Source organism: Phacochoerus africanus, chromosome 9 (assembly GCF_016906955.1).
Source record: "Phacochoerus africanus isolate WHEZ1 chromosome 9, ROS_Pafr_v1, whole genome shotgun sequence".
Lineage (NCBI taxonomy): Eukaryota > Metazoa > Chordata > Mammalia > Artiodactyla > Suidae > Phacochoerus > Phacochoerus africanus.
In genome coordinates, this window is record NC_062552.1 from 89,087,008 (window position 1) to 89,114,417 (window position 27,410).

Consider the following 27,410-nt stretch of genomic DNA (forward strand, 5'->3'; position numbering starts at 1 on the left):
ATACCCTACAAGGCCCAGTGTCCCCACAGAGGGAGAGGGCCATCGGCAGAAATACATTCCAAGGCTCCTGAGACCCTCATCTCCCACCTCTTCCTCTTGCTAAAAAGAGAAGCCCTTCTCTATCCATCTCTCCTGCAGTATTTCCTCCAGGGAGTTCTTGCAAAGGAAGATGTTGCAATCTTAGGATTAACAGCCTGTTTGTTTAAAGGGCTTATTACTGGTGCTTAATGCTATTTTGACAGGTGAAAGTGAGTCAATTGTAGCTGGAAATAGCTCTGGCTGCATAGTTTCTTCCAGGTGGTTGCCCACTCCCCAGCCAAGGGAATTTTTCTCTCTTTACCAAAAGGATGTTCATCTCCTTCCCTCTTGTCCTCTGACCATCAAACCATGTAAAGACTTTCCTGTTTCCAGGAAGAAACAACGTTAATGACATGAGCCTAAATCCATGATATGGGTGGGGTGTTGCTGCAGCAGACCCGCTCTGTGAGGGGGTGAAGTGGATGTTGAAGGAAAGTCTGATGGTTTAACCTCCAGGATAAGGGATGTGGCCTCAATGAGCCTTAGTCCATACAGGAGTCACGCTGCTCCATCAGCCATGAATGTGGCTGCTTCTCATCGAATGTCTCTCTAGGTCTTTCTTGGGGCAATGGGTTTCAGTATTAACACCCACCCTAATGAGACCAGTGATAGTCATAGGCTTGGGTGCCTTGGTGGGGGGAGTCATCTTTATGAGGACAGCAAAATCATTTCTGAGTTCAGAGGCTTCACAGAGTCACATTGAGTTAGCTTAGGGCCCCAGTGAAGAGCATTTCAATGTCCTTGGGTCAGTGGGTGTTTGGACAATGGGCCCTCTTGTGTCACCAGAGCAGGACTGTGAATGACCACATGGCTGGATGCAGGACCTGACCTCAAGCTGGGAGTCAGGAGTGTTGGGGCGTGTATTTGTAACAGGCCCCTCAGACTTAATATGCCCAAGAAAGAGCTCTCTTCCTTGACACGCTCAAACACTCACGGGCTCCCCCAGAGACTCTCATCACAGAAAATGGCACCACTGTTCACACATCTGCTCCAACTCTAATCCTGACAGTCATCCTGGATTTCTCTCTTTTTCTTGCCCCTTGAGATCCTTAAATAGAATCTATCAGCAAATCATGCTCTCCCTACTCCAAATTTTATGGCAAATCTGCCCAAACTAATGCATATTCACTACCGCCTTCCCAGTTTAAACCACAACAATTCCCAACATGGACTATTGCAACAGCTTCTCAACAAATATTCCTGTTTCCATTCCCTTCCCCTTATGGTTTCTTCTCCACACAGCAGTAGTTGGAGAATCATTTTCCACGCAGCTCTCTGGGCAGCTCTCTTTTTGACAAACTGGTCAAAACTGGCATGCCCCATGCAACCCATTGGCTAACCCCATCCCTCCCAGGAAGGGAGGCTCAGAAAGGCCAGGTGATTTGCAGAGGTCATACAATGTGTGAGTAGTACAGCTAGGCAGGAAATGCATCTGGAAAAGAAATATTGCCCACCAAGCACCTCCTGAACCCCATGGCTGCTCACCCTCGGACGGCGTGCAGGAGGCGCAGAGAGGGGTATGCAGTACGCACGTTGACGTGGTGCTTCAGGATGAGCTCATTGACCCACTCAACCCGCTCCTTGCCGCCTCTGGCCATGAAGGCAGGGATCCACAGGATGCTGCCGTTGAGACTGTGCAGCCGTTGCAGCAGCTTCTCCCGCCACGTGGCGTTGACCAAGTCCTCAAAGGCCCGCTGGATGACGGAGGGGTTCATGGTCACCAGGTCTGTCTTGATCCCCACATCCCGGGCATACTCCTGCACAGGGGCCAAGTTGCACCTGCCAGAGAAAAAGGTAGCAAGGTCCACTGAAGAAAACTGAGACACCACTTCTTGTACTTATCTTTATCCATCCTTTATCTCTCCTCACTTTCTTCTCATCCCCAAAGACCCAGGGCATCTGCATGCACTTGCTGGCCCCACCTATTATCCCTGGTCCTTCTCCTGATATATATTTACTAGGTTCTTGCACATACATAGAAACTTGCTGGACCCTGGGGTTGTAAAATGCCTGCCTTCCGGAGTTCAGGATCTAGTAGATGAGAAGGGAAGCAAGTCAGCCAGCCCTCAGCTCACAAGATGACCATGCTATAGGCAGGTGTGATCTGGTCATATCAGGTGACTGAGTGAGGGCTCTGAAGTCACACTCCTGGGCTCAGAATTCAGCTCTTGTACTTTCTGCCTGTGTGATTCTAGGTAATCTGCTCAACCTCTCTATGCTTTCTGAGAGCTTCCTCATGACTCAGGAACACCCACAAGTTTCTTAGCTACAAAGGAGATGACAGCTGCACCCCCTCCCAGGGATTGAAACAGTCCCTAGACACCTAGTACTTAGAACGCTGCTGGATCACAGTGAGAGCCAATACATGTTCACTGTTATCATCATTAATGCAGGAAGGAGGAGCAATAGGTGGTCTTCAGGAGGGGGTGACCATTGCAGGAAGTCTAGAAGGATGGCTAAGTAGAGCCATTTGTGGATAAGGTACATTAGGACGGGGTGTTTCTCCAGCTTGCCAGAATAGGCCATATTTAAAAACACAGAACCCACAGGTCCCTCAAATGGAGATCCAGATTCAGCAGGTAACCTGAGGAATTGATATGTATTTTCACAAGTTCTTCAGTTAAGCCCTATAACCAGGCAGCTTAGGAAATATTTTATACCAAAGAAATGTATTGCAAGGATATAGAGAAATGAATCAGCATGGGTATTTAGGGGGAGGCAGGAGATTTGGTCCCACTGGGGTGTACTGTATGGAGGAGATGAGGTTGGAGAGGCAAGCAGGGTGAGATATCAAAGGATCCATATGTCAGGAACTTGGTTCCGAGGGCCACAGAGGAAGAGTAACACAGGCAAATTTGCATTTTAGGCAACAGAAATAGGATGAAGTTGTAGTAGGTACTGGGGTGGATGGCATTGGGTATGGGAGGGCCAACTCTTGCTGGGTGGGCAGCCTCTATGATCTCAATAGATGTCTCCCTTGTGGGGAAACTTCCACCTCCATGGATCTAGCCTGGGTGTGTACACCTGGGATTCCTGCCCATGCTGAAAGCCCATGACACTGGGACCACATCTAGGGAGGACTGGCTGCTGCTGCCTGGCATGGAGGATTTAATGGTGGAGAAGCCCTTCAACCAATGGAAATAAGTCTGAGAAATTAGGATAAGTGGTCATAGAACAAAGACTGGAGACATTTAGACCAAAACCACACAGGAGCACCAAATAGTGAAATCTGGAAAATCACCACTCATCCTTCTTTTCAAGCAAGACCCTTCCTCCTTCAACAATTGGGGAGAAAAGCAGGATAATCAGAAAGAAAACTAATATCATCAAGGCCCTGTGTATGCCAGTCCCTGGGCTGGTCCATTGACAGGTCAGCTCATCTTATTGTGAACCAGTTTTAATCACCCTCACTTTATGGGCGAGGCAACCAAGAGCCAGAGTGTGCGGGGAAACTCACTCACTTGACAGAGCTAGTGAGGGAACCTGGGTGTCTGATTTGAAAACCTGTTTGCTATGTCAGTCTGGCCCCCTTGAAATATCTACTCTCTCCATTTCTACCCATGGCTTTGCTATCTCTGATTGTGCCTAAACATTAAGAGGTTGAACTGCCTTGGGATGGCTGCAGGGGCCCCCATGACCTCAGAGGAACGAAGTGTCACTGATGTCATTTCTGCCAGCTGGGGATCACCCAGGTCTCCATTTCTCCTGTTGTCTGAGCCAGACTTCCAAGGCTTTCCTGGGGCTCTGGGCAGAGGCCAGCCTCCAGGTCCTGAGAGCAGAGTGAGGTGGACCCGATGCCGTTCAGACCTGTGGAGTCCACCTTGAGCCAGTGGAGCTGTGAGAGAGGCTAAGATGAAAGCAGATATGGAGCTTCCCCCAGCCAACTTCAGGGTGGTTGGGAAACAGGACATCCATGCATGATGACAATCTGGTCAGTTGGGGTGTCATCCACAGTAGGGGGCTGTGGGCTCTGAGGAACCCAGGGCTGTGAGCTCCCAGGAGGTGGCCTCATTTAACATGGGGCCCAGTGCATGGGAGGTGTTTCCGGCAGGGGTGCTATGAAGGCCAGGCTTCCCCAGGATCATATTCAGGGATATTTCTTTTATTTATTTATTTATTTTTGCTTTTTTAGGGCTGCTCCTGTGGCATATGGAGGTTCCCAGGCTGGAGGTTGAGTTGGAGCTACAGCTGCTGGCCTATGCTGCAGCTACATCAAGGCCAGATCTGAGCTGCATCTGTGACCTACACCACAGCTCATGGCAATGCCAGATCCCCAACCCACTGAGCGAAGCTAGGGATCGAACCTGTGTCCTCATGCATATTAGTAGGTTCATTTCCATTGAGCCACAATGGGAACTCCCAGGGCTACTTCTTGAGTGAGGAGGAGCCCTCTGCCTTGAATGGATGCTCTAGACACCCCCTTCCTCACTGGGCGTGAATTTCTTCATGAGGGTGTGGGGTCAGGAGGGTGTAAGCCTGATCTAAGCTCACTCTTCCAATAGTAGGCTAGGCCTCCAGCACAAATTCTGGGTGGGCTGCATCATGTGGATGAACATGGCTCTGGGCTGGAACAGAGGCTGTTCCTTCCAGCAGCAGGCACATCCATGGGTTCACAGAGAGAAGGAATCTGCAGGTGGGAGAGGCTGTTAGTGGGGGCTCAGAGTCAGACGCCTAGGCCCACAGTTTGACACTGACCTTTGACTCTCTGTACCTCAGCTTCCTTGAGCCGAGATGGAATGAAACATTCCTGAAAGGACTGTTGTGAAAACTAAATAAGCTAATGAACACGAAGTGTGTAGGATTGCCTGGCATACATTAAGTGCCTAGTAAAGGTTAAGTGATGATAATAACGATGATGATTTATCTGTGAAAGGGCATTTGTTCACAGGTTTCTCCCTACTGAAGTGTGTATGTGTGTATATAACTGTGAGCAAACAATGAAATTTTGACCCCCATACATCTGGGAATTTACTCTGCACACCTATGACCCTGCATGTGGCAATCTCCTTCCCCAAACTGGTGTTGCAGGACCATGGGGTCCCTGAGGGGACCAGCCCTCCTGTCCAGCCTCAGTCCCCGCTGGCACCTTGTGGAACTCATGCTCGGTCTAGCACCAGCCTCCCTGATACACACATCAGCCTTCTTGATTCCATGCCTTTCCTCACCCTGCTTCCTTCTTCCTCCTCACCGCTTCCCTTCGCCAAGGTCAATCAACTTTCAGGCTGTTTCTCTCTGAACCCTCCACCCCCACCCCTGGGGCTCCCCCAGGAAGCTCCATGTTTTATAGGCTCATTGCATTCTGTCTGCACAGTGTCTTCCTGCAACTCACATGCAGAGTGTTCTGAGATGGGGGAGAGGGACTACATGCCTCCCATAAACTCAGAGTGAGGCCAACTGCTTGAAGACTTGGGTGAATAGAGATGAAAACATCCCATTAGGACTTCACAGTGTCCTTTATCTCAGCAGAGCCACATGGAGCCCCTTTTCTGGGCTGGGAACAGGCTTGGACTGGAGTCCAGAGAGGGACACCCCCTGTGCTTGGGGGATGCTCACAGCTGGTGTGAGCACAGGGTCATGGACCACCCAGAGAGGCAGGAGAGGTGGTGTGGAGTCATGGAGTGATGTCCATATACCCTAAGGAAAGGCAGGGGCGGAAATGAGCACTCACCTTGCCCTGGGCACATGTGGTACCCTGGCATCACACTCCATCTACTGGTTGGGCAGGCCTTTGACCTCTAGGATCCACCCCCTCCCAGGTGGAAAGAACCCAGAGGAGTGGTCCTGGGGGCAGACAAGCCAGTGCAGCCACCTGGCATCAAATGGGCCTCTCTACATGGGGGTGGGGTGGGGGGGGTGGGGTGTCATATGATTTTCTTGTGATTTTTATCCTAAAAGACCATAAATCTACCCCACAGACATGCAGATCTGTGAGAGTCATAGGGTAAAGGTTAAAGGACAACTGCACGTTGTTCAGAGTGGCTCTCTCCATAGCATTTCAGGTCCCTCTTTTCTAAATGTGTATGGACCGCTGTGGATTTGACTCCTGGAAGAGGCAAAGCATACTATGGCCATGCCTCCCAAAGTGCAGTCCACTCATCAGCAGCAAAGGCATTAGAAATGAAGAGTCTGGAGTTCCTGTCGTGGCGCAGTGGAAATGAATCTGACTGAGGTTGTGGGTTTTATCTTTGGCCTTACTCACTGGGTTAAGGATCCAGCATTGCCGTGAGCTATGGTGTAGACTGTAGATGTGGCTTGGATCTGGTGTTATTGCGGCTGTGGTGTAGGCTGGTGGCTATAGCTCTGATCAGACCCCTAGCCTGGGAACCTCCATACGCTGCAGGTGCAGCTCTAAAAAAACAAGAAAGAAAGAAATGCAGAGTCTCAGGCCCCACTCCAGATCTGAAGACTCTGCATCTTGCTCATTAAAGTTTGGAGGTTCTGGGAGTTCCTGCTGTGGTGCAACAGGATCAGTGGTGTCTTGGGAGCACTGGAACGCAGGTTTGATCCTTGGCCCGGCACAGTGGGTTAAGGAGCCTGAGTTGCTGCAGCTGCAGCTGCAGCTTAGGTAGCAGCTATGGCTTGGATCTGATCCATGGCCCAGGCACTCCATATGTATTGGGGCAGCCAAAAAAGAAAAAAAAGTTTGGAGGTGCTGGACTAGAGCCTAATGGAAGCACCTCAGAGACCAGACCAACCACCGATGAAACCAAGGCTCGGAAAAGGGAGTGACACACTCTAAGTCATGTGACAAATGGGCAGCAGAGCCAAGGCTGGACTCTGGACATAGCAATGCTCATCTTGCCACACAAGTGTCTAAAAAAAGAAACCGTTGGCTAGAAACTGCCGTGGCTTTTGGAAATTCTGGGGCAGGGCTGAGTGGAGCATAGAAAGTACGCCACGGGGACCAGGTCAGGAAACTGCCCTCAACGCCGCTTGGCTCTCCAGGAGGTGATCAGTCCCTGCTGGGGGGCAGTTTTGCCCTCTGACTGCACCTTTAACCCCTTTCCAGCCACCCTCACCCCTTCTCTGGCTTCCAATTAGACAAACCTGATCTTCCCCATCCTCCCCAGATCTTTAGACTGGAGGGCTTTGAGAAATGGAACGAAGCCACTGGTAATGCCAAGCACAGACCTGGCAAAGGACAACAAATGACATCAAGAGTGGCTGCCACACTGCAGCGGCTCTTCCATCACAGTGGACGTGGGAATCAGCACACCGTCTATTCCCACATCCTGAGATCCAGGGAGCTCTGTGATAAGGCCGCTTCCCAAAGCCCAGGACAAGGCTCTGCACAGAGACAGCCCCAGGAGAAACCTGAGAAGTGGTTCTGCCCCGGCTGGGGCGCTGTTAGGGATGAAACTCAAGGCTCGGGGTGCCCTACTTTTGACCAGGGGACAGCAAGGCCTTGTTTCCGAGTCTGTCTGAATTGGGGGTCAGGTGTCAGGGTGGTGGGTAACTGTGTCCAAAAGTGTCCCAGGTGACTGGAAAATGATGCTGATCACAGTGACATTCAGAGACAATGATGGTCAAGAACAAGTCCAAGTTTCTCTGTTGCCCTCTCACTTCCCAGATTTGACTACAGGATAATAAAGGCACCAGTCGAGTGCAACTTACAGAACAATTAAGAGTTATACAAACTTGGATCAACCACTTGGATCAGCCCAAGATTTTTTTTTTTTTTTTTAAAACAAACTTTTGTACTAGGTTCTATCCAGGAGTCAGCAGGCTTTCTCTGTAAAGGGCCAGATAATAAATGCTTTAGGCTTGTGGGCTGCATGCTTTCTCTGCACTCACTCTTCACCTCTGGCCAAGTAACTCAACTCTACATTGCAGTGAGAAAGCAGCCACTGAGGATGTGAGGATGAATGGAGGTGGCTATGTTCCAATAAAACTTTATTGATAAATACAGACTGTGGGCCATAGTTTGCCTGCCTCTCTTCTAGATCTGTGACCTTCAATCTTGGCTGCACACCGGAAGCACTCAGGCTCCCTGGGCCATGCATTACCACCCCTCAGATGAATTTAATCTTTCTGGGATGTGGTCTGGACATTGGGATTTTTAAAGGCTACCTGGAGCAAAAATAAATAAATAAATTAAATTAAATAAAAAAGGAGTGTCTGTTGTGGCTCAGCAGTAAAGAACCTAAGTGGTATCCATGAGGATATGTGTTCAATCCCTGCCTTGCTCAGTGGGTTAAGGATCTGGCATTGCCATGAGCTGTGGTGTAGGTTGAAGATGTGGCTTGGATCTGGCATTGCTGTGGCTGTGGTGTAGGCCAGCAGCAGCAGCTCCAATTCGACCCCTAGCCTGGGAAATTCCATATGGCATACATGCGGCAATGGAAAAAAAAAGATAAAAAAAATTAGATAAAGGATACCTTTATTCTAATGCACAATCAAGGTTGAGAATGGGGACTAACCCAACTTGTCTTATTTCAAACTCTTGGGACAACTGGCAATGCTCAACTTAAATATGCCTGTCGCTTTGGGTCCAGAGCCCCCACAGCAGTTACCTTATGACAAAGCTGTGTGTGTCAATCTCCTCCCCACAGCCGCTGTTCAGCAAGACCCCAGAGTTGCCCACGATGGCACAAGTCCCGAAGTGCTTGTTCTTCAGCGGAGAGGTTCTGGGAAGGAGCTCGTAGAGGTTTTGGGACACGTTCATCGTGCTGTCTCGGTCAAAGATGTAATGAATAATGTCTCCGGGTTTCAAGGTCCCCTTGAGGACAGAAATGTCCTTTTCAGCATCCAAGAACTTTAAGATTTGCTTCCTATGAAAACCAAACACACATGAGGAAAAAGTCTCCTGTTGCCAGCAGCCCTTTGCCAATCTGGCTTTTCCTCTCCTCCATCACCCTGCTGGGCTAGAGGTCAGGTGCAGCTAGAGGTCAGATGCCCTCTGAGAAAGGGTTCCAGACAGGGATTGTCAAAACAGCCCAGAGGCCATTCAGGTCTCTGAGGTCACAACCTCTTTCTAGGAGACAGGATAACTGCCCTGGGAAACATCTTCATTGGATACAATGTAAGCTCATCACAAAGGGCCCTGGGGAGCTCCCATTGTAGCTCAGTGGGTTAGGAACCCAAATAATATCCATAAGGATGCAGTTCAATCACTGGCCTAACTCAGTGCCTTAAGCATCTGGTGTTGCCATGAGCTGTGGTGTAGGTCACAGACACAGCTCAGATCCCACGTTGCTGTGGTTGTGGTTAGGCCAGTAGCTGCAACTCTGATTTGACGCCTAGCCTGGGAACATCCATATGCCACAAGTGAGGCCCTAAAAAGCAAAACACAAACAAACAAAACCCAAACCCAAACAAACAAACAACCAAGACAAAAATCCCCCAAAACAAAGGGCCCTAGAAGGAAGGGGGACCAGCCCTCCTGGTTTGCCTAGAAAAGCATGCCTTTAGCACTGAAAGCCCCATGTCCCAGGGACAAACTGTGTCCCTGTGTCCTGGGCAAACCCAAACTGAGGTCATCTCTGAACAGGATCCAGGGCCACCATCTGACAGGCAGTCCTGAATTACGAAGAGGAATCTGGGATGACCTGTGTTCCTCATTCGTCTTTTCTTCCTTGGAAGCCTTCACTGGGCACAGGGAGTCGGTGGGGTATAGATACTAAGGTGTGTCGACTATCTCCCTTTGTGAGACAGGGAACATGGCCTGACACCTGAGCCCTGGCTGTTTCTGTGGCCTGTGCTTCCCAACCCCACCTCACTACTATCTAGTTTGGGGCTTGTAAATACTGATATCTGGTCCCTCAGGGCAGGGTTCCTTTGTGTTGCATCAGAACAAAGGTGATCAAAAGACCACTCTCTAGGCTCTAGGGTGACTTGGATTTAGGGGGAAAGTTCTAGATTCATCCAGCAAAGCACATAGATGGGATGGGATTGGTCAGAAAAGGAATAGAATACCCTCTCAGAAGCACAGTAGAGCTTTACTCCAAACCCAGGAATTTGAGGATCCTAGCTGGAGATTTTACTTAACTGTGTAAACTGCCCCAAAGATCTTTAGTTAGAAATGATTCAAGTCATGGAGAGGAGGAAATCTGGTACCATTTCCCACAGTGAGCGCACTGCCATCTAGAACAGACATGATGATGCTGTTCTTTCCCACAGAGACTTTCACAGGGACAGGACCTTCACACATGTTGCAAATGGGAGAATTTGCAAGGTGGTATTACTGAGCAGGGCCCTGTAGAGCAACTGGGAACACAAGCCTTTCTGTGTCCCCCATTTCTTGTTTTTAGGGAATAAGCCTCAGCCTCCATGACCTTCCCTGAGTTCCAAAGGGCAGTTGCTAACCAGGGAAGGGAGGGGATGCAGAGACCAGGGAGGAGCAGTCAAGTGCAGCCTTGGGGCAGGGTCCTGGTTCCTCTCAAGGAATATACAAAGCAATGTCTTTGAGCGGTTCTGCAGAACTAAAATCCCCAACAAATGGAAAAACTACTTGATCAAGCCGTCTTCATTCCAGGAAGAAGGAGGACCACCAGACACAGTCCTGGGGCCACTAAACACCAGCTTTGAAAGACAATGCAAGTTTGCCTCCACCCTGATCCTTATCTGTGGCCCTATTTTTCCACTCCCCAAACTATAAAGCCACCTCCTAATCTCTCAAGAAGGGCGCAGCCTGCCGTGGTCCCCTTTGCCTGGCAAAGCAATAAAGCTATTGTTTTCTCCTTCACCCAAAACTCTTGTCTTTGTGTTTCTATTCGTCAATGGCAGACAGAGGCTGAGTTTTCGGCAACAGTGGTTGCCCCATTGCGCAGACGATGACATTGACCTCTGAGAACCTGTGGGATCTGAGATGGTCATAATCTGTGGGTGTCCTGGCAGGATGCACACTTAATCACTTGGGGAACTATAAAGAATTCAGAAGCTCCAGGCTGACTTCTGAAATAGCCCGATTCTGAGAGTGGCCCAGATCTCAGCACGCTCTCAAAAGGTCTACAGGGGATGCTAAGATGGGTCCTGGTATGAGAGCCTCTAGTGAGTGTCTAGAGGGGCAGTTAGAACATGACACTCATCTCCCACTGGTCCTTCCTTATCAGTGACCTGGATCTCCTGCTATCCTGCAAGGGGAAACCACCCTTGATGAGTAATATGTATCTCTTGATGGAAAACAAGAGGCATTGTTTTTATTTACTGGGCTTTACCAAAGATAATGCAACTTGACAAACTAATAGAGGTGGGAAATTGCTGAAATCTTTGCAATTACTTACTCTAGAGTTTTTAGAAGCAGGAGAGCCCCCAGAAAGCCCAGAGATAAACTCCTCTGTGAGGGAATTAATTTCTAACTAATTAAGAGAAATTACTACCAATTATTAAACATCATTCCAAATCTCTCACAGAATCTTTTATTATTAATAATTTCAGTGAGACTAATGGAAGGAAGATGAAGGAAATCCTTTCCCCCTCTGGGTGAAGGCACATTGTTCCTGCCGTGGTAGCTGTGTGTTTACAGGCTCCCCACAAAGGCCACAGACTGGTCTTCTCTGAAAGGCAGGGGGTGGGTGTGGGGTGTCCTTTTCTCCACTCAGTGTTGGGAGAAAGGGCAAGTGGAGACTGGAAGTGGGCTTGTGGTGGCAGGAGGATTTCACTCACAGGTGGTGGAATGGGGTGAACGGTAGCCTCACCCCAAATATATGTCTACCTCCTAACCCTGGGGACCTTTGAGGTGCTTTCACTGGAAACAGCATCTTTGCAAATGTAATTGAATTACTGAATTAAGGATCATGAAATCATCCTGGATTACCCTGATGGGCTCTAAATCCAGGGACAAGTGTCCTTATCAGACACAAGAGAAGGGGTGCACAGGCACAGTGGAGAAAGCTGAGTGAAGACAAGGCTGAGTGATGCGGCCACACGCAGGGAACACCTGAAGTCAGCGGAAGCTGGAAGGGCAGAGAAGGATTCTCCCCTAGAACATTCAGAGGAAGTTTCCAGAATTCTGGCCCCCAGAATTATAGGAGAATAAATTTCTTTTTTTTCTTTTCTTTTTTTTTTTGTCTTTTCTAGGGCCATGCACATGGCATACAGAGGTTCCCAAGCTAGGGGTCAAATCAGAGCTGCAGTTGCTGGCCTACACCACAGCCACAGCAACGCCAGATCCGAGCTGCGTCTGTGACCTATACCACAGCTCAAGGTAATGCTGGATCCTTAATCCACTGAGGGATGCCAGGGATCAAACCCACATCCTCATGGATACTAATTGGGTTCTTAACCCTCTGAGCCACAATGGGAAATCCAGAGAATATATTTCTTTTGTTTGAAGTCACCGAGTTAGTGGAAATTTGTGATGGCAGCCCCAGGACTAGTGCAAAGCAGGGGTGCTGAAAGGGTGAGTAACCCTGGCTGTTGGGGTGCAAGACAAAGGGGGCAAGCCCACCCAGGGGACCTCAGAAGTGGCACTGAAAAAGGGGTGGCAGAATAGTGGTGACAGGAATCAGCTCCTTCAGCTGTGTCTCAGTTGCCAGGGCTTCAATCTCATGCTGCTCCTCATGCTCCCTGCTCTGTGCTGACACTTTTGGTGGCTATGGTCAAGGCTGATTGCCCTGCCCCAGTCCCCTCTTCTCAGCTTCCTCCCTGTGGTGATGGACTGGGAAGGTGGGTTGTGATAGTTAAGGCTTTCCCATCTGGTCCTTATCACCCCCATTCCCTCCCCCTGACTGGTGCTCCAGCAACATGAAGCACAAACACCAGACTTCAGACAGCAGCTTGGCATGTCTGGCAAACTCCTAATTATCCTACAAAACCCATTGCTCTGGGCAAGTCTTTCCTGGCCAGCCCTCTTAGTCTCTGTATAAAATGAAGTACTCTCCTCAATATGATCTTGCTATTTCCACCAGTTTATACAAGGCAACACTGTTGAATGCACACATTACACAGCACACACTGCTCTGTCTTTGGTACATTTGCATCTCCTGAGAGTACATCTGATTCACGTCAGTGCCCCCTGGCTCTCAGCACAACGCCTAGAAGTGAATGATTGGGTTATACTGACCAGTCTTTGCTGGGTCAATCACGGCTCTCTCAGAGCCAAGTAGCCAAAGGGCTGATGTTGGAATCCCTTCTCTACAGTTCCCCGTTCCCACCATCCAACAATGACTGCAGTGCTCTGGGAACATCCCCTCTGCAAAGATCAGGAAAAGAGTTGTTCTCTGGCTAAACAGACTTATTTTGTGGTCAGGTGTCCCATCAGCTCCTAGGTCACCCCATGACTGGCTGTGGCTTTTCATTTTCATGTCATCAGGGAGGGGCTACCTATTCAAGGCATCAGACTGTGGGAGAGGCAGCTCTCCAAAGACAAATGGGAGAAGCATTGTGGTCAAAAGGGGGGACGGATGCCCTGCAAGGACTGCAGCTTTGGGGTTCCTTGGGGAGAAGCCCTCTATGATGATCTGAGATCCTCACTCCTTCCAAATCTAGGACCTCAGCCCAGAGTTCCCACCACTTCCCCAGCCCAAATTGCTGTGCACGCATGCCTGGATGCCAGGCTTGCTTTGTGTTTTTATTTCCAACTGATTGCTTACAGATGAAACCTGCCTCAGTAGGAGGTAAACATTTTATTTCTATCCTGACTTCTTTAGATGATGGAGAACAGCAATTTTCCGGCTCATGCCAAAGAAGGCCACGTCTGTGTCTTGTCCTAGAGGTAATTACCACTACCTGATCCTCAGAGAGAGTGTCTGGTTGTGCCTCCATTTGGCCGAGGCTGGCTGGATATTGTGCTTAATGCTTTCATTACTTCTGTCAACAACAGCTGGCGATGAGGAGCCATTTATTACAACTTCAGCTCTGGAAGGAAAAAAAAAAGAGGAAGAGGGGAGACATGATCTGTTAGCAAGCCAATGACAAGTCTAATAGTTTTGTTTTTGCACGAGCCCGAATGTAAACTTCTTCGGAGGAGCAAAATTGCAGTTATTACCTAAGAAGGGAAGGGAGTCTATTTATCTTCTAGAATGCACAAACTCTCTCCCTCAGGTACAACCTACATACATTCTGGGAGACAGGAAGGGAGTGATAAACTATCTTTCTCCCCACCCCACCCCCAACGTTTCCTGTCAGTGAAGCCTAGCAGTCACTGTCCAAATAGTCATACTTCTTCAAGCTGCTTTTGCGAACCTCCAAAGAGCAGTTGCATTAACAACCAAGTATCACAGATTGGTTTACAAACTTAATAAAGAGAAAACAAGAACTCATACTGGGGTAATGGGATGTAGCCTGTGGCTTCTCCCTCCTCCCCTTATTCCATTATCCCTCGTTTGTAACTCTGAGATATCCTTTCAAATATCCGCCTCGTTTCAGAGTTACCAGTTCTCTGTTTCTCTTGTCCACTAGACTGTAAGCCAGGGGGGAGGCGGGGGTTGTTCCTTCCCTCATTTCAATATTCCCCAATGGTCTAACACAGCAGGTGCTCAAGAAACAAGTGTTTGCTGAATTTGAATTTGACCCTGGGGGATCCTGGATGGCTCAAGATGCTGGCTCTGAATGCCAGGACCAGTCATAAATCTGGCTGCACATCATCTTTCCACCTGACTCAGGAATACCAGGCATTATAGGAACTGCTTGCATTCAGATGCCTGAAATCTATGCTAGTAGGTTTCTAAGAAACTAGGTTACAATTACATCTCTAAAGGCAGTGTAGGAGGCAGCCTGCCTCTGCCGGATGCACAAAGATGCATGTGGGTCACATCGCAAGGTCCTTTTGTCTGTGCTGACAGCAGATTCTCCCAGTTAGAATGATAAGTGGATTTGTGATGCCAAATTCTGGAGCTTTGAAGAATTCAAACCAAACATTCATGTCCTCTGCATTTATCTTGAAACAGCCAAGTTAAAAAAGATGAAATCCTTTTAAAGAGGTTTAAACCCAATGATCTATCTTTCTTTTTTAGGTAGAGAAGCAATTCATTTGGGGGTGCACACTCTCCCTGCACACCTCCATCCTCCGATATTTCTGGATGATATCATTTATTTTGGATTAAAATATACATAACTTTTGCAGAGGATGGAAAATTCAAGAGTTTTGAGTAAGGCAGATGCATTCCTCTACCACATAGGCTTAATTAAAGGGAGCCTAGGAAAGACAACAGAAGGTCTACTCCTTTGCAATTGTTGCTGTTTTCATGAACGGAAGCACAGGGCATCGTAGGAAGGATTCATGAGCTTTGTGACTGTGGGCAAATCACATTATCTCTCTGAGCCTCAGTTTCCCCATTTATAGAAAGAAGGTATAGAAGGGAAAATATCCAGCTCTAAAGTTCTAGAATTCTAGAAGCACTGCTAATGTCTCCTGCTTCTACCCCTGGCTGCCATCTCAGGAGGCTCCAGGAGTTCTGGTTGTGGCTTCATCCCTTTGGTTCCAAATACTCCTCTGTAGGTGACAGGCAGGAGTAGTGACCCTCAGGATTCCAGAGTTAGTTGCCACACCCCAAGATCTCAAGCTTCATTGCTTCACCTACATCCACAGGTACATGGGAGAGATATACTTTAATGACTGTGATGCAGAGTTGTCTCCCTCAGAAGCTAGCTGGTGTTCTCGTCAGTAATTGGTACCTGAGGCCTGATATCTTATGGCTTATGGTAGATTCAGTTAGGGCCATGCTCCTCAGAAGCTGGGCATATTGGGTGACCCCAGGTTCTCACAGGAAAGAAGGATCTCCAGAGGTATTTTGTCATGGGTGTTTGTAGAAAGGACTCACTTGGAAACCTCCAGAGAGGGTTTCCAGGCTTTTCTGGGGTACAGGGTATGGAGGTTTACAAAGGGAAAGAGAAATACTGGCTTGGATAATGGTAAAATTCCATCTTTGTCCACTTCCTAGTGAATACTTGGATGGATCCTCCACGCCCAGCCAAGGTCTTATTGGGCTTTAACTCTGGCTTTGCCACTATCTACAAGAGGGACTTGGCAAAGTCATTTTGGGTCTCTGGCCCAGCCTCCTTATCTGTAAAATCAAGGGGATAGATGAGATAACCCCAAGGACCACCTCGGTTCACTGGTTTTACCTGCTCAGTATTGCACAAACATGGCTGATGGGTGAGTTGAAGTGTTTCCCGTTAGTGAATGTGTTCTCCTGTCTCCAGCACCCCGTCCACCCCAACGACACTAGAGTCTCATTTTGGGCTTAAGTTTCTTTGCCCACCTCACTGTCCATCCTCTGATGCCATGGATCCATCCACAGTGATGGTAATAAGCATCAGTTGAGTGCCTTTAGCACACCAAGCTCTAGGCTAGAGCCTTATATTCGGTAGTCGCGCTTTTAGAAACATCCCTTGAAAAAGATGTTGCATTATTATTCTAATTGAATAAGGAAACCAAGGCTCGAATGGGTGAATTTACTTGGCCACAGCCCAGCTAACAAGTGCTGGGACTGACTCCAGGTTTGCCTGGCTCCTGGCTCCTGAGAAGACTGAAGCCGTCCCCACCCCCTTGCCTACACCAAGTAACCACAGGGCATAGGATATACTGCTCCAGGACAGGATCTTCTTCCTCCAAAATGGGGCATTTTCACACAGTAGAAGAGATACATGTGGGATCTGTATTTCACCAGGCATGGCATTAACCTCATTTTTAGCTCCAAGGTGGCTAAGAGGTCATTTGAGTTTAGGAGCAATGATGTCAAGGACAGACAGGACAGTTTCCTGAGCCAATCATGGCAGGTAAGGAATGGACCTACTTGATGTAAGAGACCTAAAAAAAAATATGGAAGGGCAAATAACAGACCCTACCCCAAATAACCTGGACCACTCATTCCCAGACTGACCAAAACAGAATATTTAGAAAGTAAAACAAGACCTTCATTTTGCATACTGGCCTTCCTTTATGTCAATAACTTGACACTCTCTTCTCACTTCTACTACTCCTTAAGCTTAGGCTTGAAAGACTGCATGTAGGTCAGAGCTTTGGGGCAGTTGTCATTGCTGAAGGATGGAGACTGAGGTATGGTCCAACCATAGCCAGGGCAAGCCTGGGTCTGTTGTTCTACAAAGCATCGCTCACTCTCCTGAATCAAGCTGTCCTCTGGCCAAGGACTGTCATTTGAGGAAACACTTTTAGAATTTACGGAGTGTGCCTTCAGTAATCAAGGTTAGCGTTTCCAAGTTGATGTCCTAAATATATTTATTTATTTATTTATTTATTTATTTATTTATTTGTCTTTTTGCCATTTCTTAGGCCACTCCTGCGGCATATGGAGGTTCCCAGGCTAGGGGTCTAATCGGAACTGTAGCTGCCAGCCTACGCCAGAGCTAGAGCAACGCAGGATCCGAGCTGTGTTTGGGACCTACACCACAGCTCACAGCAATGCTGGATTGTTAACCCACTGAGCAAGGCCAGGAATTGAACCCGCAACCTCATGGTTCCTAGTCGGATTCATTGACCACTGCTCCACGACGGGAACTCCTTTTTTTTTTTTTGTCCTAAATATTTTTAAAAGGTCTCAGTAAAGTTCCTGAATGCGTAATTTTTATCTTTATTTCCTGGACAAGCCAACTACCTCAATGAAATTGGGTGAAAGTCCTGATTCCCTTTAGAGTCTCCATTACTCAGCAAAAATGCAAGTTATGAATAAGCCCATTGGTGGCTCAAGTGCCTCCAAGTAGGTGGGCTCTTTTTAAGGAAGTGACTCTTACCTATCTGAGTTTTCCATCTCTGCAGCCTCTAGACCTTGGACCATTTCATGGACTCTTTTATCAATAGCTCCCCCCATTCCCCCCCCACCCCAAAGTGATTAGGGAAATGCAAAGCCAAAGTGAACCAAAACAGATCTATTTGCTAAGTAAGAAGGGCACCATCCAGCAAAGAGGAGAAGCAGATTAATAGCTGCCTTACAGCAAAAACAAATGAACACAAAATCTAATTTACAAACCTATTAGATTTGCTATGTAAGCTGTTCACAGCTGATCTGATTGTACCTCTGCCTCCAGAATTCCTGCAAGACAAAGGAAACGCATTATTTATAAACCCAGCTCTTCTTTGCAAAGCCCTCTTCAATTGCCAGGAGGTCCCCCAGCCCACCTAGAGACCACAGAGGGCTGATGAGATCTCACTCTAGCCTCTCCAGAATGGCCTAGTCACAAACCCAAGCCAGGGCAGTAGACTTCCCAGATCCTCCCCTGCCTCCACCTGAACATTGTTTCAATTCGCACCAAAGTTTCCATTTGAGAATTTCATGTGAATTTTGAGATATACTCCTTTGGGATTAATCTCCTATGGTTAATCCCACAGGCCAGCAAGGGTTACCATGACTCAGCACCTGCTCTAGCAAGACTCAGCATGTACCCTAGCCTGACTCAGCATCTGCCCCTGGTCTTCTCTTGTTTCACTCACCTGTGATAAAATGTGATCCCTCATATCCTCTCCAAACTTGAGACATCAGAAATTCAACAAGACTGACTCAGTCAGTACCTCCAACCAAATATGAGAATGATTTGCTTTTTGGTGGCAGGAAAGATAATGTTAAGTGGTGTCACTTTGTAGGGGAGCAGGAAAAGGGTGAGTCATGAGAGCCTTTGCTTCTTTCTCGGGAGGATAAGTTTTTGGAGTAAAAGCATTCATTCTAAGGCCCTTTCCGGCCCTACCATCTATTCAGTTCTGTCAGATTCCATTCTAGACGGGGGCTATTGGGCCATGAAGTTTCACCCTGCTTTGCTAATCATACTGGGCCTGGGGATAGATGAATTATCTGCCCCTGGTACCTATTACCTAGCTCACTTTGTGCCCTGTGTGTGTGTGTTTAAAAGATGTATGTGAGACTAATCATTTTTATTAAATTAAGTAACTGTTTCCCCAGTGATTTATAGGATATACATTTTGAGGAGATATTTTTTCAGAGTTTTCTCATCTTTAAAATTTTCATCTAGCCTTTCAGTCAAGGTGTTGGGACATTCCCAAGAAACAATTAAAATCACTGCAAAAGTTATATATTTAAAGAATCCTGTGATGTAATAAGAACTCTTCGGGGGAAGTTAATGCCTATTTCCTCATTGGTTTTAAGTCTGGATTTTTCTATCTGCTTTCTTTTTTTGCCTTTATTTATTTATTTATTTTGGGGGGCTTCACCCTTGGCATACGGAAGTTCCCAGGCTGGGGGTTGAATAGAAGCTGCAGCTGCCAGCCTACACCGTAGCTCACAGCAACGCTAGATCTCTGACCCACTGAATGAGGCCAGGGATCAAACCTGCATCCTCATGGATACTAGTTGGGTTCGTTTCTGCTGCACCATAACGGGAACTCCTCTATTTGCTTTCTTTAGGATTTGCATACTTGTATAGGGAACATCGTGTGTGCATGTGTGCGTAAACATATATATGTGTCTTTTCCTGATAGATTGAAATGTCTTTTCAATGTTGTTGGGCAACAGAAAATATTCTGCCTCACAGCAGGATAACCAGCAACAGGAAGAGTGCTAGAACTTACTCAGCACCTCATCCCAGGTCTCCCTTCTGGCCTCAAATTTCACCACGCTCCCTCTGGTTTTTAACTGCACAGAACATCATTGGATCTTTTTTATTTAATTTTATTTTTTATTAGAGTATAGTTGATTTACAGTGTTGTGTCAATTTCTGCTGTACAGTGTAGTGACCAAGAGATACATCTTCATATTTAAATCAATGCCTAATATCTCTTTTTCGTCTCTCTTCACTTCCCCTTGGGATGGTGGAGCTCTCACACTTCTAATTCAAAGGTCTGGGAGTATCTGACCAGCCCTGGCCTGTAACCACATTCCATGCAGGTCAGACCCCAAGGGCTTTCCTAGGCACGCTGCTGTCCACACGTCACGAACCTTTCTCATGCTTTGACGTTAATCCCAGTCCTCAAGATCAGCACTCCTCAGGGGAAGGGAAGATTTGGTGGGCCAGATATTAAGTCAAGTACAGTAATTAAAAGTGTGGTCACAGCTCAAGACTAATGAAAGGCTAATGGAACAAAAAAGACCACCCAAAAGCGCAGCACATGAGAACAGATGTATGATTTTTAAAAATCATTATCAGTGAGAAATTCAATAAAGGGTATGAAGAAGTTCATTAATAATCTGGAAGTGAGTTGGAGGGGAATCAGGTGAGTGTTCCCCTACTCTAGACAGCAAAATAAATTTCAAGTGAATTTAATGTGTTTCTCAGACTTTAGTAATTCTTGTATTTCTATCAGCAATTTGCCATATTTTATTACCCATACTACTATCTACTTTAAGTTTTTAAATTGACTCATTTTTTAAAAACTTCTTAAGCAACACCATCTGTGAACACATGGGTTTGATATCATGATTATACACACATCTGAAAAGAACAAAAAACCATTTCCACAAAAATATTTATCAATGGAATTCCTAAAATCATCTTACATTATCACCAAGAACACTTATGGCACCTCTGGAAAAGACTGAATTAAACAGTTAAATATTGAAAGAAGGCAACCTATAAGAAATTGGTAAGAAAATGGAAGAGAATATTTATCAACTCTTGATGACATTTGAGGGGCGTTATGTGAGGACTTAAATTCATAAGTGTAAGAAGAAATCCTACGAGAAATGCAGACAGGTTTGACTTGATAAAAATGTAAAATTCTGCTTATATAAACTCAACAAACTCTTGTTCAGCATCTTTCATGAAACCTGAGAGGGCTCCAGGTGAGAAGAGCATTGCATCTGTGCATCTATTTGGTTGAACGTAACCAGGGGCTTGGAGAGGGACCAATGCTGGGCAACAAGTCTTCCCATTGTGTTTCTCTTCTCCTGCCTCCAGGCCAGGTCCTGGGGAGCCTTCAACCTGCTGACTTGGGCACCACAACTCATGCATTTTTTTGAACCAATCCTTCTTCTAACTCTGGGTTTCCCTGACGCAGCATTATTGCGATTTCAGTGTTGGTGTTGGGTGGCTATCTGTGCACTGTAGGATGTTGAGCTACATCCCTGGCCTCTACCCCAAGTTGTGACCACCCAAAATATCTCCAGCCATTGCCAAATGTCCCCTGGGGCAGGAAGGCAAAATTGCCTCCATTCAAGAACCTTGGCTCTAACTCTTGTTTTTGGCCTGGTGCCTCTGAGATGAATCCCCCCACACTCCATTCTCCCTCCCCGGCCAACCCATCCTATTACCTTTCTATGCTAAACCCCAAGCCCAACACCTGTGCCTCCCCTCAAACCACCCCAAATTTTCAGTTCTCTTCCCAAAAGCATGTAATTCTGCTCTAGCATTTGTCCCCCTTCTTTTCATATTTAATTATTTAATGGAATTAGGAATGGGAGTTTTTTTTTATTTTTGGTCTTTTTAGGGCTGCACCAGTGGCATATGGAATTTCCCAGGCTAGGGTTTGAATCGGAGCTATAGCTGCTGGCCTACATCACAGCCACAGCAATGTGGGATCGGAGCCACGTCTGTGACCTACACCACAGCTCATGGCAACGCCAGACCCTTAACCCACTGAGCAAGGCCAGGGATTGAACTTGCATCCTCATGGAGGCTAGTCAGATTCATTTCTGCTGAGCCACCATGAGAACTCCTCCAGGTAGAAGATTTTAAAAAAATCTTGTCCTTTACATAGTCTAAACTCCTCCTCTTATAGTTGAAGAGGCCCAGGAATAGAGATATGGTTTTAGTTGCAGCTTCTTCAGCTGCTTGCCCCACTGGAAGGGAAACCCTAGGTATGTGCATTAACCATGTTTTTTATTTTCTGTATCTGATGCTTTGACATCTGCAGCCTTGCTGACTCTGGAGTGGCAGGTCCTCTCAGGGTTAGCCAATTCTTAGATACTAAGCAACTGGCTTGGGAGTGCAACTTTCAAACACAACCAGCCAATCTAAAGCCCACACCCCTGCCACCTCCCTTATCAGGGCCACTATCCACCTGCCCTAATCACCTGAAGCCAGGTACCAGACATCTATGCATCTGTCTGGTTTTATATATATATTTATTGTTTTTTTATGGGTGCACCCGTGGCAGATGGAGGTTCTCAGGATAGGGGTCAAATCAGAGCTGCAGCTGCTGGCCTATGCCACCGCCACAGCAATGCCAGATCCAAGCCTGTTTGTGGCCCACACCACAGCTCATGGTAATGCCGGATCCTTAACCCACTGAGCAAGGGCAGGAATGCAACTTGCATCCTCATGGATACTAGTCAGATTCGTCTCCACTGAGCCATGACGGGAACTCCTATCTGGTTTAATACAACCAGAGGTTACAGTTGTACCAGACAAACATGCCCCACAGTCTGCTGAAGTTATTCAAAGTAAGCCAATCCTAAACCTGCTTATTCTGTCTCATCTTTCTTCCCATGGAAACCACAGTTTATTGTGCCCTTGCCCACAGTTCTCCCCCCTCTCTCTGCCTTCTGAGCAACCTGGTGCTACTCCATGTGGCCCTGCATGATGTGTTGTGCCACCCCTCTTGGTATCTGGGAGTGTAACAAACTACATTTTCAATGGAAGTCATCCCCTGATCTGTTGGCCCAACCATAGATAAATAATAGTAAAACCTATATTAAAGCCAGCTGACCCTATGTTGTTCATCTTTTCAGCCTTGCACAGTGCCTTGCCCAACTGGGGCTCAATGAATCAAATCTAACTTCATCATTAAGTGGGACTTTGCTTCCAAAGTCTTCCCTGCAGTTTGCATGCCGTGTTCCCATGTACTATTTTTAACTGCACAAGACAGTTTCACCTCTCAGACACACATAGAATGGGACAGACTATCATTCAAAGAAACTCAGACTGCAGATGTTTGGGTCAAAGTGAATTACATGAATTGGCAAGGGATTTTTTTTTTCTAATTAGGTTTTGCCTCCATTGTTATTAGAATAAGCTTAACATCACTTGTGATGGGGGAATGCTGGCACCTTCTTGGTTGAATGATAGAAGATGATCAGGTGAGAAAAATTTGCTCAAGATAATTTACCAAATTCTGCAATCACAGATACAAAGATGCTTAGATCATCCAAATGAGAAAACATATGGGAAAGCACTTTGCACACTATAAAGAACTCTATAAAACAAGGTATAATGTTAGTAATAACCACTGCCCATTTGGCCCTGCCAAATATCCTCAAGCCATAGTAAGGATAGAGGTTGATTAACTTAAAGCTCTATGTTTCAGGATGTCAGTGTTCTTTCCACCACCAACATGATACTCTTTCCAAGTAGTAAACTAAGACAATAAATAAAAATAGCATGTTAAAAAACAGTAACGTGCATGGTTGGATTTCTTTTTAGTGAAAAGCAATTAGCAAAGGTGAAAACTGCCTTTCTGTTTAGCTTCTTACATCCAAGCCCCGTTGTTTATAGATAAGGTCATGTTCCAAGTGTGTTGGGTTCCCGAAGCTGTGTTGGAATCTCCCACATCTTTGGTTCCTCACTGGAGAGTCAGGCTCAGTAAATGAACTTTCAAGAGCTGCCAGCTTTAATTAAGAGTCTGAACCCAACTCAAACAGTTGATTAGTCCTGAGAATAGAAGATTAAAGTAAAGCACAATTCGTGAATTTGCAAATAATTCTTCCTTCCCAGTTCTGGGAGGATACTGAATGCTTGCTTTCAATTTGTGCATAAAAACCATTGGGGTTCCTGCTTGTTCATTCTCCAAGGACACATTATAAGTTTGTGGTCTCACAGACCCATGGTGAGGAGAAAAGTAAGGGAAAAGGGTGATTTGGGGTCAGTCACATGAACAAAGCTAGAATTTCTAACCGGGTTCAAGAGTCTTTTTTTTTTTTGTCTTTTTGCTATTTCTTGGGCAGCTCCTGTGGCATATGGAGGTTCCCAGGCTAGGGGTCTAATCGGAGCTTTAGCCGCTGGCCTACACCAGAGCCACGGCAACATGGGATCCAAGCCGCATCTGCAAACTACACCACAGCTCACGGCAACACTGGATCCTTAACCCACTGGCCAAGGCCAGGGATCGAACCTGCAACCTCATGGTTCCTAGTCAGATTTGTTAACCACTGAGCCATGATGGGAACTCCGAGTCTTTTTTTTTTTTTTAAGACTTTTTCCTTTTTTGCATTAAAAATATACATAACACAAAATTTCCGTTTTATTCCTTTTAAGTGTATAATTCAGTGGCATCAAATATATTCACATTATGGAGCCTCTATCACTACTATTTATTTCTAGATTTTTTTTTTTGTTTTTTTTGTTTTTGTCTTTTTGCCATTTCTTGGGCTGCACCCGTGGCATATGGAGGTTCTCAGGCTAGGGGTCTAATTGGAGTTGTAGCTGCCGACCTACGCCAGAGCCACAGCAGTGCAGGATCCGAGCTGCGTCTGCAACCTACACCACAGCTCACGCCAACGCCGAAACCTTAACCCACTGAGCAAGGCCAGGAATCAAACCGGCAACCTCATGGTTCCTAGTCGAATTCATTAACCACTGAGCCATGACGGGAACTCCTATTTCTAGAGTTTTTTTGTCACCCCCCAACAGAAACTCTATACTCATCAAACAATAACTCCCAGTAGGTATCACTGCGTAGTCATGATAAAGTACTTGTATTCATTCACCAACTGGCCAGGAGTGATGTAATAGCTGAGGTCATCAAAGTTCAAGGTCATACTTCTCAAACACTAAGAGTTAGATATTGTACGCTGTTCACTAGGCTTTCCAATCACATTTCACAGCAACCCCAAGGCTCTAAATTCTGTAGGATAAAAGTCAGTAAACTTTTCCTTTAAAGGGCCTGACAGGCCTGACAGGGAAAATCTGAAGATCTTATGCAGGTTAAGGTGCTTAACGAGAAGGAAAACAAATTTCCACAAATTTCTTTTATTTATTTTTTTTTATTTTAGGGCCACACCCAGGACACATGGAAGTTTCCAGGCTAGGGTTTGAATCGGAGCTGCAGCTGCTGGCCTATGCCACAGCCACAGCAACTCCAGATCCAAGCTATGTCTGTGACCTACACTTCATAGCAATGCCAGATCCTTAACCCACTGAATGAGGCCAGGGATCGAACCTACAACTTCATGGCTTCTAGCTGGGTTCATTACCACTGAGCCATGGTGGGAACCCCCAAATTTCCACAAATTTCTTATTGATGAAATTAAAGTATCATAAAAATGATTGAGTACAGGTCAGGTCTAACAGCTTCAATGAGGTGCTGAACAGTCTTTGAGATGCTTTTTCCTATATAGTAGGTTTTATCACTGCACTGGGGCCCTTAAACCTCACAGACACTGAAACACCACTGGGCGCAGAGCTCTAAAGAGACTGGTATAGGGTTCAGCCTTGATAATGGTGTTTCCATGACAATTGAGATCTCTAGCTTGGGCTTCTGCAGGTGCTTCAGGTGCCAACAGAAGGGTTACATCCATGAGCTCATGGGCATCTGCTTTCTTATTGCCTCCTCACCAAATGTTCAGCTCCTTCTTCTGCCATCCCCTCTTCCTTCATATTAAATATCAGCTTGATTTTATATAGATGTTAGCTGTGATTTCAGCAAACTTTTCCTTATTAATCAGCTTCCATCAGTGTACACAAAGGTACCAGCTCACTCTTGGCTCTTCCTTCTGCTTGACTTCAGAGAACATCCATGAGAACTGACTTTGATTCCAGCCAATTTCCCCAGTCTGTTATAAAAGTACTTATAGTCATCTGCACTTCAGAAAAGCAAACAAGCCATTTGGATGCCAAGAATTTCCTACCATCTTCATTCCTGATCTTTTCTCTTTGTCATCATGAAACTATCACTGATAACCAGGAGAGGGACTGTATAATTTTTTATCCAGACCAGAACGCTTTCAGAATAAACTGAGTAAACTGAAGCACCAACCAGAAAGGATACATAGACTTGGATTACCAACTCATGTTTGACTTGTCCTTCTCCAATCTACACTCATCTTATAAAGGAGACAGACTTTATAATGAAACGACTTCTAAGAGAATGCTGCATTTCAAATCTGCACCGCTCGAAACCCCAGAAACTAAAACAATGTAAACTCAGGTGATACATATCTATGCAGTTGGTTGAGCTGGAGCTGGTGAAAGTGATCATTAGGGAAGACTTCAGGAAATGGTTCATGGCTATAGAGACTTTTCTGGGTGCCTCTCACCGCCATTCTGAAGGCCTTGCTTTACAGTGAGCCAGATCCCCTGTCCTGTGTTAGTGTCCTGGTCACACCTGCAGAAAGGTGTTCCTACACTCAGCTACAACTGCAGCTTCACCTAGCACACAATTTCACCACCAGCCCCTAGACTGGGCCAACTCTGAGATAAGGTCCTGCTCATCTCTGTATTGCCACTGGGGGAGGGGTGTAACTCCTGCATATCCACTGTGCTCTAGAGAGGATGGCTGAATGAATAGATTAGTTGAAACATCTAAAGCCCTCCCTCCACTGTAGAGAGAGGATTCAGCCTCCTGGCAGCATGTCTTAGGGAGGATAAAGGGAAACCCCAGCCTATCCTTCTCACCATTGCCTACCTACCCACACCCATCTGGAGTACTCCAAGGGCAGGGCCTTTGCACTGGTTGTTCCCTCTTCCTGGAACAATGTTCCATCATTTTCCCAACAGATATGTCTTGGCTCACTGCCCCCTCTTTCAAACTTTGGCTCAAACCCCCCCTTCCCAGAGGGCCTTTTCCTGACTATTGCATTTTAGAAAGCATCTGCTCTCCTACCACGTCCATTGCAGCCCTCCCAACTCTCATCTCCTTTTATCTTCTTATTGCTTATCACCATATCATGTATTATGTGCACTGTCTACCTCTGCCACTGGAGTGTAAGCTCTGTGATGGAGGCATCATGTTGTATCCTCACATGGGGAAAGGGGCGAGGGACCTCTTGGAGCCTTTTCTGTAAGGGCACTAATCCCACTCATGAGGATACCATGCTCATGACCTAATTATCCCAAGGCCCCACCTCCAAATACCATCACATCAGTACACCAGCACGTGAATTTGAGGGAGGTACAAACATTTAAGCCATAGCACCTCCACTGGCCAGTCTTTTAGAGTCCACTATTGAAGTCACTGGGCCTCCTGCTGCAGACACAGTGTTGGCCTTGGCTGTCGTTGTCTGTGTTTTTATTGTATTAGAAATATACTACTGCACATCCTTAACAGAGAGATTGGCAGCCTGAAAACTTCTCATTTCATTCATATCACACGGTATGGCTAAATCCGTGCTCTTTAAAGAGAAGCAGCATGCCTGTCCATTGTGCCGCGCTCTGCTCTTGAACCCTCCATGCTGGGACTTGAAAGGCCCCTGCCTTAAGTCGGCCTTTCTTCCCTCTCTTTTGTTCACTTCTTGACAGACCCACTTTCAGAGGCCGTGTCCCTATTAACACAGCTGCTGCCTTTCCCTGAGAAACCCCCTGGAGGGCAACTGGGTTGGGGGGCACTTGAAAGG

General features: G+C 46.6%; 1 protein-coding gene and 1 non-coding gene across 2 annotated transcripts in view; both read right to left on the reverse strand.

The window, feature by feature from the left end:
• The window catches only part of ST8SIA2 (ST8 alpha-N-acetyl-neuraminide alpha-2,8-sialyltransferase 2), a 68,048-nt gene that overhangs the window by 17,868 nt on the left and 22,770 nt on the right, over nt 1-27,410 (reverse strand). Inside the window, exons 2-5 of the mRNA XM_047797012.1 lie at nt 17,946-18,008; nt 13,747-13,875; nt 8,592-8,849; nt 1,564-1,857 (exon numbers count right to left, since the gene is read on the reverse strand). Of these exons, the coding sequence (XP_047652968.1) occupies nt 1,564-1,857; nt 8,592-8,849; nt 13,747-13,875; nt 17,946-18,008 (744 nt within the window). The remainder of the gene's footprint in view (nt 1-1,563; nt 1,858-8,591; nt 8,850-13,746; nt 13,876-17,945; nt 18,009-27,410) is intronic.
• On the reverse strand, nt 27,087-27,224 carry LOC125137061 (small nucleolar RNA U109). Its single transcript, XR_007137368.1, has one exon. It is a non-coding gene; the product is annotated as a small nucleolar RNA U109 (small nucleolar RNA).